This window comes from Ixodes scapularis, unplaced genomic scaffold (genome assembly GCF_016920785.2).
Source record: "Ixodes scapularis isolate PalLabHiFi unplaced genomic scaffold, ASM1692078v2 PGA_scaffold6__148_contigs__length_123643588, whole genome shotgun sequence".
NCBI classification, from domain to species: Eukaryota; Metazoa; Arthropoda; class Arachnida; order Ixodida; family Ixodidae; genus Ixodes; species Ixodes scapularis.
In genome coordinates this window covers 89,145,542-89,162,697 of record NW_024609881.1, presented here as the reverse complement: position 1 = coordinate 89,162,697, position 17,156 = coordinate 89,145,542, and the positions used below count along the sequence as shown (strand labels likewise).

The window sequence follows — 17,156 nt, the reverse complement described above, 5'->3', positions numbered from 1 at the left end:
CATTTTCAGGATATACCCATTAATAACAGTTACAATTGTGAGATGTAAAAACCGAGTAGTTGTCGTGGAAATCGATCCGGAATTTACTCGCACGAAGATTATACTGCCAGAAATATAGTTGTCAATACAAGATGAAAATAGCAAACTCCGACGATATTCAAAGGAAGCACTCTCTTCTACATCGTTTAAAAATTCGAACCGAATCGGTCCAACACTAAGCTCTGCCCATTTGTACTAACAAACCATGTACGGCCAAAAACGTCTCTTTACACGTGTTCCCAGTGAGCAGAATTTCTAATATACTCAAACATTTATTATATCAAGATGACGATAGTTTCCTATTTTTTATATTTACACATAATGAATATTTCCAGGAAGCAACAAAGCGTGTGAAATGGGATTCAGACATCTGTTTATATCATCATTTTTATGGCCGCTGTGGGGCCTCAACCTTATCGAATGCGTTAACATTACCCTTGGAAGCGCCACCAACGTCCTCTTCTGGGAAAACGCTAGCGCTGTTCCCTTCACTTTTTTCTTTTGGCTTTTCCTTTTGCTTCCTTTGTATGTCTTTTGCTGTCTCTTTTTGACCTCGTCACGGCGTCAGTGTTAGCGTTTATCAATAGGGGACGTGTGTGGACCCAGGCAGCACCGAGTTCTGGGCCAAAACTTGGCTTGCGTCTGGCAGTTTAGGGCATTAAAAAGCCCGAAGAAGCCAAAGTAGTGCCAAACCTGACCTCCCTTGGCAACAGTCTGGGTATCTTGGCCCTAATTCGCCAAACAGGTGCCAAACTTAGGCTTCGCTGCCGGGTAGTTCGGTTATTATTTGGCATCTTCGGGCCTAAATCGAATAACAAATGCCAAATTTAGGGTTACTGCCCGTTAGTTCGGCAGATCTTTGGCATTTTCGGGCCAAAATCGCCAAACTAATGCCAAAGTTAGGCTTCACTTTTTGATAGTTCGGCTATCACCAGGCACATTCGGGCCAAAATCGCCACAGATGTGCCAGAGTTAGGCTTACTACCTTGTAGTTCGGCAGAGCTTTGGCATTTTCGGGCCAAAATCGCCAAACTAATGCCAAAGTTAGGCTTCACTTTTTGACTGTTTGGCTGTCACCAGGCACATTCGGGCCAAAATCGCCACAGATGGGCCAGAGTTAGGCTTACTACCTTGTAGTTCGGCAGAGCTTTGGCATTTTCGGGCCAAAATCGCCAAACTAATGCCAAAGTTAGGCTTCACTTTTTGACAGTTCGGCTGTCACCTAGCACATTCGGGCCAAAATCGCCACAAATGTGCCAGAGTTAGGCTTACTACCTTGTAGTTCGGTTGAGATCTCGCATCTTTGGGCCCAAGTCGCCAAGCGAGTGCCCAAGTTAGGCTTCGCTTCCCGATAGTGTGGCTGTGATCTGGCAGCGACGGGCCAAAGGTGCCAAACAAGTGCCAGAACTAGGCTTACTGCCTTGGAGTTCGGCTGATGAGGTATTTGATGCACGCGGGTGGTCTTCATCTTAATTAAATAGAAATCAAGTTTATTCGGCTGGCAACTTTATCTTATTTTGGGTGTCTCTTGATTTCTGCAGTCCAAAGGTTGGCTGAATGTTTTGACGCGGCTGGAGCGGGCTTTTCAAACGCAAATTGTGCCAGATGTTTTACTCGTGCGTAGGTACACAAGCCAATATCGGGACGCGCCGTGAGACTGGTTCGACATTATGGCGCGTTCACACCGGCGATGCGATCTAGTCGCGCCATAACTTTCATCGCAAAAGCGACCATCGCGGGCAAAAAGTGACGGGTTTTGAGCAGTCGCTTGCTGACCCGACGTTTTGCGATGCACTCTAGTCGCGGAGAGGCCGAGCCAACCAACGGCGTTCGGAGCGAGAGTTTTTGAGACGCGACTCGCCAAAGAAGGCATTGGACTCGCTCATCGCGCACGCCAAATTGACGAACTAATTACTTTTTTTTTCTTTTTTTTTTTTGCGATGCGATTTAGTTGGATCGCGCGACTGCTATCCCCGGTGTGAATCCGCCTTTACAGAAAGTGCTGCCATTGAGCTAACATGCGCAAGACGGATGTGCACACGTCTCAAGATATATCATTATTAAGGGGTGTCCATACAGGACACTACAAAACGCACGACTCCTACAAATCGTGAAAATTGAAGCGGGCGCGCCCGCTTCAAGCCCCCTTCAATTTTCACGATTTGTCGGAGTCGTGTCCTGTTTGGACACCCCTTTATGCGGCGCATTGCAAAAGCGAGCGTGGCTCTGTGCGTGTCTTGCATTGTGATTGAGCACTGTCAAATCCTAGTGATAACAAAGTGCGGAAACGACCGTGGCTCTATGGCGCGGTTCCCGCATCACACATAGGGGATGAAAATGAAATCCCGGAAATTGTACTATTTTAGCGTGTTGATACTTTTTAAACATTAAAAAGTGGAGACACAAAAGGGACGATAAAGACAGGACAATCTCTGAACTTTAAAGCCGCTGTACAAACGGGACGTTCTGCAGAGAAGAACCTTCTCTCCCGAAGCTGGGGGACGGGGAGGGAAAGGTCAAGCGTTGGATGGAAAGGTTTAGAGAATGGGATTAGCCTCGGGGCGAGCCATCCTCTCGAGAGGGAGTGGGGACGGAACAAAGCTGGCCGTGGAGGTTCCGGCTACCAGGTGGAAGAAAGTTAAGCTTGTCAAACGGCGACCTCGGATCCGAGGACGGGCACGCCAGAGAATTTGAAAATAGCTGCTTGATTAGCCGGACGACCCAGTGCGGTCTACTGGTTCTATACTCCGTTTCACCTTCAGTCCGAGCGCAGCGGACGCTAGGAGTAATCCCAGCCAATCCAGCCTGGGGAGAGCGTCATGTGACCTTGAGCTCCCTGTGTCCCTCTGCCCAACCGGCAGGTCACGCGATTTTCTCCCGTCGCTGGATCGGCTGGGACGGCTTGTGGCGTCCACTGCGCTCAGACTGAAGGTTTTTGTTTTTATAGAAGGTGACTCGGATGAAGAAAACTCGTTTTGGTCGAAAACTCTAAAAGCATTCTGGACGTGAACCCTTGCCACAAATAAAAATAACACATGCATGAAAAACTGCGAAGGCACCTAAGCTTTCGCCTATGATGTGGGAATGCGTGAGCATTACAGGCAGAGTTATGTTGGCGCAACTTGCAATAAAGAAAGAAAAAAAAAGTTATGTTGGCGCAACGGATAGCGCGCTAGTTTCACGATCAAGAGGGCCTATACTCCGTTTCACCTTCCGTCCGAGCACAGCGGACGCTAGGAGCCATCCCAGCCAATGCGGCGTTGAGGGAGTGTCATGCGACCTTGAGCTCCCTGTGTCGCTCCGCCCCACCGGCAGGTCACGCGACTTTCTCCCGGCGCTGGATCGGCTGGGATGGCTCGTGGCGTCCACTGCGCTCGGACTGAAGGTGAAACGGAGTATAGCTTCGAAACCGGGCAGGGGATGTTTTTTTTTTTCTCGTGTTATTTTTTTTTTCGTTTTTTTTTGTTTGGTCACGTGGCTAGAAAAATCACATGAACAGACTTTGTTTTTGCCAAGTCACCAGAGATTTTTTTTTCTAATTTCTCCTTTTCTTCAGTCTTTCTTTCTTTCTTTCTTTCTTTCTTTCTTTCTTTCTTTTTTTTCCTTTTTTTTCAGTTCAGGCTTCCTATCGCAAAACTCTTTGCACCTATTTCGCGTTACATTGGCGTGAGCCAAATCATTTTATTTATGGCAGGGAGTTCTGCCTTACGTATCTTATGTTACTATTACCAACCCTGGATTTCGTCCGGACACCAGTTTGGGAATGACGACGCCAAATTTCTGTTATAATTTCTTTGAGGTCTAAGGCCTCGTTATCCGTCGGTCTCTAAGATTGGCTCTTCAAGTATCTTTTGGGAAAGAGTTGACGACAGGCATTTTTAAGGAGCACGTGTGTCGACCAGAGTGAACATTGCTGAAGCGCCTCTAGTGTGATTTTGGCCGTAAATAACTGGAGGCCCCGGGCAAACCAACCCAATGGAGAAAAGTATCTACCTTTCTGGTTTCATAGAGAGCTATGAAAGTCAGAAGGGACGAATCCCAGCCGAGTCAAACTACCGGCTTGCATACGCAACCGTGTTGATAATAGCGCAAAGGCGTTTGTATGACTCTCTCTGGCGGTGCGCAGAGGGTAAAGGCACGGAGGTAATATATGCTTTTGCCCAGTCACCTCGCGAACGGTTGGGTATTGGCTGCAGAGATCCATTTCGAGTTGTTTTATTACGGGATTATATCTTGATTTATTTGTTCCTAGTTTCACAGACATAACGAAATCGCTTTTCTCGTGTGGTGTCACGGCGGGAAGACAGAAATCAATCAGAGTACCGAAATTCGACGCTTGTGCTCGTTCTATAGCGCTTCTAAAAACCGTGCGATCACGACTGTGTATCGTCAACATTGCATAAACTGCCGTTACTTGTACTCGTATTGCATCGTGAGGGAACGACTATGACTGGGTAAACAGAAATAGGAAGAATGGGTGCGTGTGATTTGTTGAAGTTCGAATCAACAAATCGAGCTTCAACGAATGCGATAGTATTGCATTCACTCAACCAGCTATATGAGTTTTCAGATCCTTCCAAGTATGCGATTCGTGTTCTGCCAGTGGTACCTCAGTTAGATTAAAAAACAAAATCCACGTTAGAAAAAAAAAAAAAAAATTACGGTGACTCGAGTTGCTCCCGCGCCGAATCATGTTTCACGTAAGCGTAATTTTTGGGTTCGATGCACGACGAGGGGTCTTCAATAATAAAAATATTTTGATTACGATTATTTGCGGCGCTAAAAATTTGAAAGCCAAGCAGTGAAGACGATGGTGTTCTTATAAATATTATATACATTTTATTTTACAATGTTTGAATACGCTGCCGTCGTTATGTCCTTGAATTATTGGCTAGCTTGTGGCGGACAGGGAAGTCTTGCAGGACCATTATGATAGGACCTACACTAAACCTGCAACGCTTCGAAAAATGTTAGTCCAACGCATACCAGCTTGTTCAAGGCGGACGAAGCATTACGCATCCGGCAAAGCGCATTAAATCGCTGCCCGCGACGTTTTTTCTTTTTTTCTTTTTCTTATTTATTTATTTACTTTTTATTTATTTTTTTTTTTTTTTGTGCAGCGAGATAATCTTTAGTCAAGCAGCACGCCCCCTCTACGGCGGGTTATGCCGGATTAACGGAGGCGTCTCCTAATCCATTCTCCGTGTTGGCCCCTCGGGGGACGGCGGTGAAGGGAGGAAAGGAGGGCAGGAGAGGAGGAAACGCAAAAAAAAGTGGAAAGAGCGAACTTTATCTTCGGTTTCAACCTCAAAACCCGCCCGCTCCGTGGGAGTACCGGAAAGAGAAATCTTGGCGAAAGGAGTGGAAGCGAAGGAAGTGTACGCGATCCCCCTGTCCTGCGGGACCAGGTACATCGGGCAAACGGGGCGATGCCTCAACGACCGACTCCGAGAACATCAAATGGACGCAGAAAGAGCTGCTTCGGAGTCCAAGCACCCGATCGTCATTCACGGGAGAAAATGTCCCGGTTGCGCTCCTAATTTATGTAATAACAAAAACGGCTTGACATAACAAAAATAACAATTTAATTAAACGTTGCGCCTCCAATGCGGGAGGACTCTTCAGTAGAGCACAGAGCGAGTGAGAGTCGCACAAAAAAGTTCGGCTATTTAGGCATAAAGTTTGTGTACACGTCCGGCAGGGGGCCACGGTTCTTGTTTACCAGCGATGAATCATTTCCGGATTTGTCGTTCTGGATGAACCAAGATTCCAGCAGCTTCCTCGGTCCCCACCTTATATCTCTCGCCAAGGTCGATGCCTTGCCAAAGCCAAATTGGTGTCCTCACGTCCATGCGTGGTCAACGAGATCGGACTTGAAGCGGGTAGCGTTCGTGGAATTGGCGACATCCCGTGCGTGTTCTTTTAGTCTTTTTATTCTTTTTCGTCCCGTCTCTCCAATGTAGGAAGCGTCACATTCCTTGCAGTGCACCTGGTAGATCACGCCCCTTTCTGCCTCTGGCGCGGTCGGGTCTTTTAGCATGGAGATAACATTGACAATTGTTCTTTCGTACCACCAACGGCCTAAGGGCGCGTCCCAATGCCTCCGGGATGCACACGACGTCACGTGTTCGTTCGGCTCGATCCGGGCGTCGACGGGACATTTGTTTCTTAACGCGATTGACAAACCAGTCGGGGTAGTTACGTTTTTTCAAAGCCTCCCGCACATGGCTAAGTTCTTGAATGCTAAGTGTTGACTTAGATGGGACAGTTTCTGAACGATGAAGTAACGATCTTACAACTGAGCTTTTGTGTTGAGTAGGGTGATGAGAGTGGTAGTCAAGAAAGTTGTGTCTGTCACATGGTTTACGATATACGGATGTCTCCATCTTAAAAAAAGGTTCACTAGTTCTATGGACACGTACATCTAAACACGGCAAGGTACTATCGGTTTCATGTTCGCAGGTGAACTGAATTGAGGGGTGGACACTATTCAAATTGCGGTGAAAATCAGTTACGTTCTCTCTGTTAACCATTACAAAAGTGTCATCGACATAACGACGGTAGAATTTCACGGGGAAATCAATGCCAGACATTCCCTTTCCTCAACATATTCCATGACGAGATGTCGAGACGGTTACGGAAACTGAACTCCCCATAGGGCATCCGCTGACCTGATGATACATGTCCCCATTAAAACTAAGATTACACTGGTTGAGACAAAAACGCAAAAGGAGTATAACGTCTTCAACAAGGAGGGTTGTGCGAGTGGACAACGACTGGTCTGCCAACAACCGGTCACGGGCGACATCAACCGCCAGGGCGTTGGGGACATTCGTAAATAATGAAATCACATCAAAGGATACCATAGCCTCGTGCGGTAGCAGGGTCTGAGCGCGTATAAGTTCAACAAAGTCATGGAAAGTCCGGACGCTAAACTCATTTTTTCTTGTAAGAGTGCTCAGAATCATAACCAGGTATTTGGAAAGGCTGTAAGTGGATGAAATAATAAAATATACAATCGGGCGTAGGGGGCAAACCGGTTTCTGAATTTTGGGGAGTCCATACATCTTGGGTGTCGCGGCGTCAAAGGAGAAGAGACGACGGTATAGGTCGTCACTGATGCATCTGTCGTTTATAACTTCATACATCTTCTTCATGTAGTCATCCCTATCAAGCACAACGGTTCTTTTTCCTTTGTCGGCCTTTAAAATCATGATGGAGCTGTCTGACTTCAACTCATTAAGAGAAATGCGTTCTTGTTGACCAACAAACAAATGTCCCATCGGTGCCTGGATCGAGCCGAACGAACACGTTACGTTAAGGGTTTCGGAGGCATTGGGACGCGGCCTTAGGCCGTTGGGGGTACGAACTGTATACAAACCCTACAGAACAATCGCCAATGTTATCTCCAAGCCAAAAGACCCGACCCCGCCAGATGCAGAAAGGGTCGTGATTTACCAGGCACAGTGCAAGGAATGTGACCCTTCCTACATTGGAGCGACGGGACGAAAAAGAAAAACAAGACTAAAAGAACACGCACGGGACCGCCACCCGCTTCATGACCGAACTCGTCGACCACGCATGGACGTCAGGACACCAATTTGACATTGACAAGGCATCGACCTTGGAGGGGGATAAGAGGTGGGAACCGAGGAAGCTGCTGGAATCTTGGTTCATCCAGAACGACAAACGCGGAAGTGATTCATCGCTGGTAAACAAGAACCGTGGCCCCTGCCGGACGTGTACACAAACTTTATGCCTAAATAACCGAACGTTTTTGTGCGACTCTCACTCGCTCTGCGCTCTACTGAAGATGCCTCCCGCATGGGAGGCGAAACGTTTAATTAAATTGTTATTTTTGTTATGTCAAGCCGTTTTTGTTATTACATTTATTACGTTTTCGCCCGGCTTGTGGAGTATTTTTGCGCTCCTAATTTCACCGGCACGACAGCCATGGGAGGCCACTGCAAGCAAATGGGGAGAGAAATAATTGAGGCCTATCGGATGGCGACAAGCCCGGAAAACATAACCACCCCGTCCATTTCGCTCTCAAGAAAGGAGATTATCTTTCTGAGGCCCTTAAAGGGCCCATGAAACAATTTTTGGGTTGGGATAAATTATTTTAGATTGGGATTTTACCAATAACACATCGTTCGGTGGACCAAAAGAAAAAGGTAGAAAGTCAAAAGCCTGACTTTCAGTGCGAAAATTTGAAAACAGAGCCGACTATTTCGTACCTCCTCCCCTTCGCAACCTCTCTGCCTTTTCACTGTGATACAACCGCGGTCCCAAAAGCGCGTTATCGGGTCCAAACTGACGTCACACGCAACCGGACCTCACTTATTCCCTTCACCCCTAAGCTGACATTGTGGTGGAAGCTACGCGCTTTTCGGACCAATCAGCCGCCTCCCTTTCATCACCTGAGTTCATTCTCCGCAGCCACATTTGCCACGCTCACGTGGCAAGTGTGGCTGGCCCAACGAGCATGTAGCTTCAACAGCACTGTCAGCTTCGGAATGAACGGGGTGGGGAAAGCAACTTTTGTCTGAATTTTGAGCGACGGGCTAATCTTCTAGGGGGAGAATGGATGTGTCCGGGGTTACACAAACGAGAGTGCGAGCAAGAGGGGACTCCCCCTTTTCGTCTGCTTTAACTGTTTGGTGGAATGCGCGATTTATGAGTTGAGGAGGAAAGCGAAACAGGAAAAAGTTGGAAAAGCGTTTCATGACCCCTTTAATGGAAGCCGAACGGTGACAGACTAGGCAAGGCGACAAGGTCACCGGCAGAAGCGGCCTTTCCTTTTATGCGTTGTTGATGCCCCTTCGACCTCGCCTTTTGCAAATCCTCCCCACCTGCTTTTGCGTCTTCGTGTGGCTGTCAGCGAGCGCGACAGCCGCTTTAAGCAAATCAAAAGGATGAAGCGAAACGCGTGACTCAGCGTGACCTCTCTACATAGGACGCGTAGGACAAAAACGTTTGGACGAAAATTTGTCACGTGACTTTGTCTGTCACGCTGATGGGATCTCTGGGGCTGTCGTTTTCGCCGTTTGCCTAGTTATAGAAATAAGCAGGCCACGTAGGTCCGGTTTTCGAACTGGGCTCTTCAGTGTTCTGTTGCTTTCGTGCGTTGCAGACGCGGCCGTGTTTTTTCGTCGGAAACGGTCGGAATACATCCATGCCAATTTTTCGGTAACAGTCATTTTTTGCACCGGAGTTCGTGGAATACTTGTGATGTGTTTGTTGGACACGCTTCGACAAAAACTGCTCTTCGCCGACGACGAGACGTCAGTTGAATGTGCGCAACCTTCTTCCTCGAATGTGTTTGTGGGGTGCCTGAGTTGGATTATGCATCTATCAAGGATTACATGATATCGCTCTTTTATTAGTAAGTGCACTGCAAGCATGATTCTGATAGTCGTCCTGCTTTCCTTTCATTCTCCGCGGTTTTACGTGTGATGAGTTTTGCTTGGCATGAGGACAGTGTTAATTGTACTTTATAATTTTCTTTTCGTTTTACAGGGAACTGTGACCTTTGTAAATATGTTGAGAATACACTGTGTGTAATGATAGTTGTTTAATAAACCTCTGGGAGCGATCGAAAAAATTTGTTTGTCCGTATAAGTGATTGGATACGCAACAAATGACATGCAACGTACACATACTTGCACGAGGTTCGGCCAATACGAAGCAGACGCATCGTAGAGTTTTCGCACAATATTACGCGAACGCTAGGCCGGGGCGAAACAGCTGTACGGCAATACCTGCCGGGTATCAAACGGTGGTGCAAAACTGGACAGTTGAGCGATATTGGAACCGACTTTCGGCCGGCACTGGCACGATACTGCAAAGTATTGCCGTGCTGCTTGGGAACGGAGGTGATGACATCTTACTATCGTGCTTCCAACGCTTATTTATTTTATTTCTCTTCTGGGACGCGTAAAATAGCACTTCTGTGACACACCAGAGATATTCGAAACTTGGGCTGGCCTCTCGGCTTTCTTTGCCCCTTTTGGCACTTATTTGGCACTTCAGTGGGTAGCCAGAAAAGAGCCAAACTTCGGCATGCCCCGAATCGACAAATTAAGATTTACTGCGGCAGTTATGGCTCAAGTCTGGCACTTACTTTGGCACAACTGTGGCGGACCAGAGAAAAGCCAAACTCGGCGAGGCTGAAATACCGAAATTAGGCGTTGCTTTGGTAGTTATGACTCAAGTATGGCACACTTCGGCACTCCTGTGGCGTATCAGAGAAACGCCAAATTTTGGCGTGTCCGAAATACCCAAATTAGGCGTTGCTCTGGCAGTTATGGCTGAATTATTGCATCAACTTTGGCGCTCCTCTGGCGGACCAGAGAAACGCCAAACCTTAGCACGTCCCAAAATACCGAAATGAGGCGTTGCTCTGGCAGCTATGGCTGAAGTATGGCACCAACTTTGACGCTCCTCTGGCGGACCAGAGAAACGCCAAACCTTGGCACGTCCCAAATACCGAAATTAGGCGTTGCTCTGGCAGTTATGGCTGAAGTATGGCACCAACTTTGGCTCTCCTCTGGCGGACCAGAGAAACGCCAAACCTTGGCATGCCCCGAATTCCCAGTTTAGGCTTTATTATGGCAGTTATGGCTCAAATCTGGCACCAACTTTAGGGCTCCTCTGGCGGACCAGAGCAACGCCAAACTTTGGCATGTCCAAAATACCCGAATTGGGCATTGCTGTGGCAGTTATAGCTCTAGTATTGCACTACTTCGGCAATCCTGTGGCGGACCCGAGAAAAGCCAAACTTTGGCACGTCCCGAATACCGAAATTAGGCGTTGCTCTGGCAGCTATGGCTGAAGTATGGCACCAACTTTGGCGCTCCTCTGGCGGACCAGAGAAACGCCAAACCTTGGCATGTCCAAAATACCCGAATTGGGCATTGCTGTGGCAGTTATAGCTCTAGTATTGCACTACTTCGGCAATCCTGTGGCGGACCCGAGAAAAGCCAAACTTTGGCACGTCCCAAATACCGAAATTAGGCGTTGCTCTGGCAGCTATGGCTGAAGTATGGCACCAACTTTGGCGCTCCTCTGGCGGACCAGAGCAACGCCAAACTTTGGCATGTCCAAAATACCCGAATTGGGCATTGCTGTGGCAGTTATAGCTCTAGTATTGCACTACTTCGGCAATCCTGTGGCGGACCCGAGAAAAGCCAAACTTTGGCACGTCCCAAATACCGAAATTAGGCGTTGCTCTGGCAGTTATGGCTGAAGTATGGCACCAACTTTGGCGCTCCTCTGGCAGACCAGAGAAATGCCAAACCAATTGGCATGCCCCGAATTCCCAGATTAGGATTTACTATGGCAGTTATGGCTCAAGTATGGCACCAACTTTGGCACTCCTCTGGCGTACCGGAGAAGAGCCAAACTTTGACATGCCATAGGATCGCCCAACTAAGGCTATAGTTAGGCACCGTACTTTGGCACTGATGAATGCCATGGTGCAAAAACCTAACTGCGCCAAAGTTGGGCCCTTATGTTTGCCAGACCTTTGCCCAAGTTGGGCATTCCTCTGGCGTGCTACCTGGGGAGTCTTGCAAAGGTTAACCTAACGGACTCCCCAAGAATCCACCAATGGATCTTACCGTAATTTGGTCACCCCTTTGTTGTGTGTACTCCCTGCCGATCAGAGTACGTCGACGTCCTTGGATACGGTCAACTATATCACTCGTGGAAAGAATCACATCCATACCACTGGTGGAAGGAACCCCACCCGTATCACTCGTGGAGGGAACCGCATCCATCTTTTTAACTACACACAAACACATGACAGCCCACGCACCGCTACTTCGGAAACCCAGGGGGGGGGGGGGGGGGGGGGCTGAGTGCGGCACTCAGTGGTTTGCAACTGGACACTGACGAAGTCCTAGAAGACTTGAAGAACCACATCTTGGACGACGTCTACGGCGACCTCAAGGACGACGTCTAGGACAACCTAAAGGAGAACGTCCTAGAAAACGACGTTAAATACGCCGTCTATAGGAAGACTTCTAGAACTATCTCTAGGACGATTTCAAGGACGACCTCAAGGGCGACGTCAAGGACGTTAGGTAACGCCAGCTTCAGCGACCTGCGCTTATGAACTTACGCAACCGGCGCTCTTGGGAACGGAGCTTACGCAACCGGTGCTTACGCGAACGGCGGTTACGAGCTTATGCGACCACAGCTTACGCGACGGGGGCTTACACGAGCGACGCTTCACAGCTTACGACACCGGGCTTCAGCCAAGGGTGACCGAGGCACTAGCGCTTCAGCCACCGGCGCGTCAGCCGCTTCCGCTTCCGCTACTATCGCTTCAGCCACGAGCGCATCAGCCACCATCGCTTCAGCCACGAGCACTCCAGCCATGGGCGTTTCGTGACCTTGAATACACGACTTTGAGTGTATTTGGGCCTATGAGTCGACAGCTTTAAAACACGCCATACAAATTGCCAAGAGGACGCGTTACGGTACTGTGCTCAGAGATATAGTTAGAAAGTGCACAGTAGGCGAGAGAAAAAACAAACAAAAACAAGCACATGCAGCGGAAAGAAATACCGAATAGCGAAAGGGCAGGGTGTATGCTGAGGTGTGCACCCTCGAAAGGTGTGAATTTCGCATTACTCTTTCACCAATGACGCTAGTTGTGGCAGATGCCACGAACAACGATGATCGTGCTGCCGAGTCATAAAATGCGAACCAGGTTCGTCTGTGCAACATCACTATAGTTCGTCTAAACTTAGAATTGACGAATGCAAGTCGCGCGTGCTAAAAGCGCGAACTCTTTGCTATGGAAGAGGCCTTAGTGGCTGCACGAGCGCTTGTGCAGCGAGTGCTTCAGTCAAGGCAGTCAAGGCTACCCGCACGCGCTTGCACAACCTTCGTATTTAGTCCATGCTAATTTGAAACGAAGTATAGACAATTGCAAGCATGGCGCCACAAGTGGTGCCCCATGCGTGCAAGCGCGTGCGACGCGCGGGTGAACGTAGCTTTGGCAAGCTCGTAATCGCACGGGCGCGCCTGCTCGAGCAGAGACATGGCGGCGGCCAGTCACCCAGCTTGCAATCGTCTATAGAAAGCTACATCAAAAACATTCCGCATTGCTTCTGCAAAATAATTGGGGTTGTGTGGATATTTATACCGAGTGTAGTTGGTCAGCCATTTGAAAGTGGCGACGAGTCACTCGCTGTAGATGAGCAATTTAGCCGGTGCAGTACAACTGCTAGCCTGGGGTCTTTAACGTGAACCACGCAGTAGTGATACACGACCGCACGCCAGTACGATGCTCATCCAGGTCGAAACGGGCAGGGGTGGGAATTGAGCCAAGGATGCCTGGGTTCTGAAGCGCGAGCTTTCGCTCCACGTGTTCCGAGCTGGTGTGCGCTAGACCACTCGGCCACCGATTCCCCCTTGCTTCTGAATATGTCACAATAGTGTTGGAAAGGGGCAAATAGTTCTGCGAATTGAACTCCGCTTAGAAATGGAAGAAAGAAAAAACATTAAACATATTTACGTCTCTCTCCAGTACGGCAGTTATTTCGCTCCTTAGTATGTCTTGGACGTCTTGGAACTTCGCCAACAGGTAGGTCGTGAACGTTAAAGCCGTGCGTGTTGTCTGAGTACTGAAAAAAAAATATATATAACACTCTTGTGATACTTGCAATAATTACGGGATAAATATATTCCAATGTTGCTGCTTCTAAACGCACCACGTCAGCTTAAGAGAGGCAAGGCTTGGAGAGTCTCCTACACGTTATCATCCCCCCACAACCAATGAGATAACAGCATTAGCGGATAAGAACGAAGTGTTATTGCCACGTTCTGAGTCTCTTAAGTTGTAAGTTTTTATAACACTAGTATGAGTTAACCTCATAGGATTTAATTAGCGCAGCACGTTTAAAGCGTTCAAGTTAAAGTCACAAAAGGCTGAATCTTCCAAGGTACGTAATCGGTCTGTGAGTACTATGTCCCAATGAGATTAAAGGGGCGCTAAGCCACTCTCTGCGGAAGTCTATTTATGATCATAATTCAATCTATGGGCTCTAACCATCCTAAAAGACAAACTTTATATGCATGCGTCGACGATTTCTCTACTAAATTCGGTATCAAACATCGATCACTGGGAACTACCGCAGACACCAGATGGCCCTGTCAGACGAACGGAAAAGTCCTTCAGATGTAGCCTTTTTTCTCGTCCGAGAACGCCCTCTGGTGCTTACGATACTCCTGAGGTAATCCACTTTTGATGCCGATCTTAATGAAAACATTGGCCACGCATGAATGTGAATGTTTATTGTAGGATTTTAGCCATTGATTGAGTTATGACCATAAACATGCTATCGGAAGAGTGGTTTGGTGCTCCTTGAAGGCCGAGTCGAAAAGTGTTCAATGGATATTGAGCGGCACCAACCCTGCGGGCGATACAAAGCGCTCACGTAGAGGAGGCAAATTTCGCGAAGGACTCATTTCAGACCAGCATAGATATTGGTTTTATTTTATGCTTTCCTTCTCTCCCATGCTGGGAGTGAGAATGGGAACATATATGGGATTAAATGTTAGTAGATGATAATGCCATTCCGAAAAAATATTTGGTTTTTACAAAAGTTTGTTTATAAGTTGTCTACTCCAGAATTCGCCAAGTTCTTTGAATTTTATAGTCTTTGTTTTATTTTAAATACCACGATCTACGCTAACTTACCCAGCGATGAGAAAGACTTGCGCGTTGGCCTCAACCTCTGCATTGGAGAGGACCATTTTCTTTCGACTGTCCAGATTGGTATCCGTGGCTGTAAAATGAAGACTATTTAGAGCTCGAGGCAATAACTTTGAGAATGTTAATTTCTTTGCCTTACGGAAGAAAACCCGCGGAAATGCTATGTGCACGGTCTGTGCACGTCGATCCCAATAGTCTTGCTCAGAAAAACGCTCTAGGACGGTACCTGGAACGTGTTTTCGACTGGAGTGTTTACTACGCCCTCAAAAATACTCCCTTGATTTCCACCTGATAAGGTCATAAAAGAGTCACTCTGCGAAAGTTCGCGATCCTGGCGGTCTCACAACAGTTTTGGTGGATGCGGCAGATGTCTGCTCTTCTGCAGGTCACTGTTCAGCCTGACCATCGACTGAAGCTACGGCATCCATTATCTGGGATGCCGCAACAGACAGCGACACTGTTGTTTGGTCGTTCTTTTTGCCTGGGATGCTAGCAGCAACCGACAAAATCGCGACACGGCGGCTTCTTTGACGTTGTTTTTTGCAACTCTGGGACCATTTATAATATATGGCCAGAATAGGGAGCTGATTACCCGCACGAGGGCAAGCTCGAATCAGAAGTTCTAAGTTCTAAAGCGCTGTAAGCCCGAGAAAGTTGCTCGAGTGCCCATGGAACCGAAATGTGAAGTTTGCCAGATTAACCGAAGAAATGCCTGAATGATGCACGAGATAAGGGTGAGTGTGCAGACGAGCTGCTGGTAATCGATCATAATGTAACACCTGAAACTCTTATGCAGAAAAATGAAAAAAAAAACAGAAACTTTCAAGATGAAGAAAAAGACAACAGGTTTGTTGTTCGCTGTGCAAGAAAGTTTCTCAATGTGATAGCCAGTTTGAGAAAGCGTTTTACAGATTAGATTAGGGCTCTCAAGACCCCGGCAGGTGGAGGTCTACCGACGGGCCCGTGGCTTGCCGCGGTCCTTTGTATGAATACGGGCCCGCATTCCGCTTTCAGCAAAACCGCAGCTGCTGGCGCAAAAGCTCGAGTAAACGAACAGCGCCGAAAGGTAAACCAACCCCCCCCCCCCCCTCCCCCTCAAAAACAAAACAAAAACAAAAAAACTTGGGAAAACTGCATATGTTCTTGTTACCCACTAGGTGCGTCCTCTAGTCATATTATTCATTTGACATTGTCATCGCCATTTCTAATCCTTTTGTGTCTGTAACACCGTTGTATATCTGTGTAACTACGCATGCCAAAGTTCCTTTGCGTTCCCATGTATATTGTCTTACAGTCGTTTGTCGTATCTATTTCATATTGTCAGAATGAGTTTAATCATTTTCACTCGTCTTCTGCCCTTTCTATACGTTCATGCAAAATTTCCTATGAGCTTTGATTTACGCATGGTAGGATTTCTGGGTCACAAATATTATGCCGTAATTATCTGAATTTTTACTTCCATAATGATACGTATATGTTATATACTCCTCCACTTTGTTTTTAAATATTTACTCTAACTTTTAAGTTTGTATTTTTATGCTTATCAGTAGAATTATATTTGTGTTTCCGTATTTATAATTACGAATATATTTATAGGCCCTCAAGATAACGACAGATGCTCAATTTCTCAGCCAAAAAGTTTGGAGACCTTGGTTTAGATGAATCTGTCTACCGGTACCAGAGTCTTGATATTAAAAGGTCATTCGGTTGTCGTCTCCCTGAATATGTCCGTGATGTTAACATTGGTAAATACAAGGAGCGAAAAAAAAAAAGATTTTTGCTGCTTTGAGCCGATCTTCTACTGCTACGTCTTTCTTCGACTTGAAAGATCCTTAATATCTCCGCACCACAGTCTGAGGTATTACATTACGGTTAAGAATAATTCATCGATTCTGGATATCTACAGTGTTGAATGGTGATTATCATTGATGATAGCTTCAGACACGAAAGCGAGGCAAGATTGTCGATTCTACTTAAGGCTTAAAAACAATCGAAAGGGCAGAACTAGCTGATAAGTGAGCCAGATGAAGAATAATAAAAGCAGATGTAGAAAATAATAGCCCCCCACCCACCGCCCGCCTCCCTTCGCGTTTCTTAAGGCATCAGTCAGTACAGGTTTGTAGACTCTAGGTTATTTTATGCACGTTAACATGTTTTAATTTTTATAGTTAATTTTTTTTTTGAGGGGGGGGGGGTGAGTTTATTGCAATCTGTGGTATTCACTGCATACGTAGCGTGCTTTATAATGGTTTTCGTATAAGTTACGCTAGAAAATAGGCAATTATCGCCATTTGAGTCAATCATGACATGTTGTCAAAGTAGGTATACAGTTTACGTAGGACATTGAACAATAAAGATTATTATTTTTATTATTATTATTGTGTGATAG

General features: G+C 46.9%; 1 protein-coding gene across 1 annotated transcript in view; it reads right to left on the bottom strand.

Moving 5' to 3' along the window:
* LOC115326531 (cytochrome P450 3A11-like) overlaps window positions 1–17,156 on the bottom strand; it is a 69,249-nt gene that overhangs the window by 36,244 nt on the left and 15,849 nt on the right. Inside the window, exons 9-10 of the mRNA XM_040209029.2 lie at window positions 14,753–14,840; window positions 13,568–13,676 (exon numbers count right to left, since the gene is read on the bottom strand). Of these exons, the coding sequence (XP_040064963.2) occupies window positions 13,568–13,676; window positions 14,753–14,840 (197 nt within the window). The remainder of the gene's footprint in view (window positions 1–13,567; window positions 13,677–14,752; window positions 14,841–17,156) is intronic.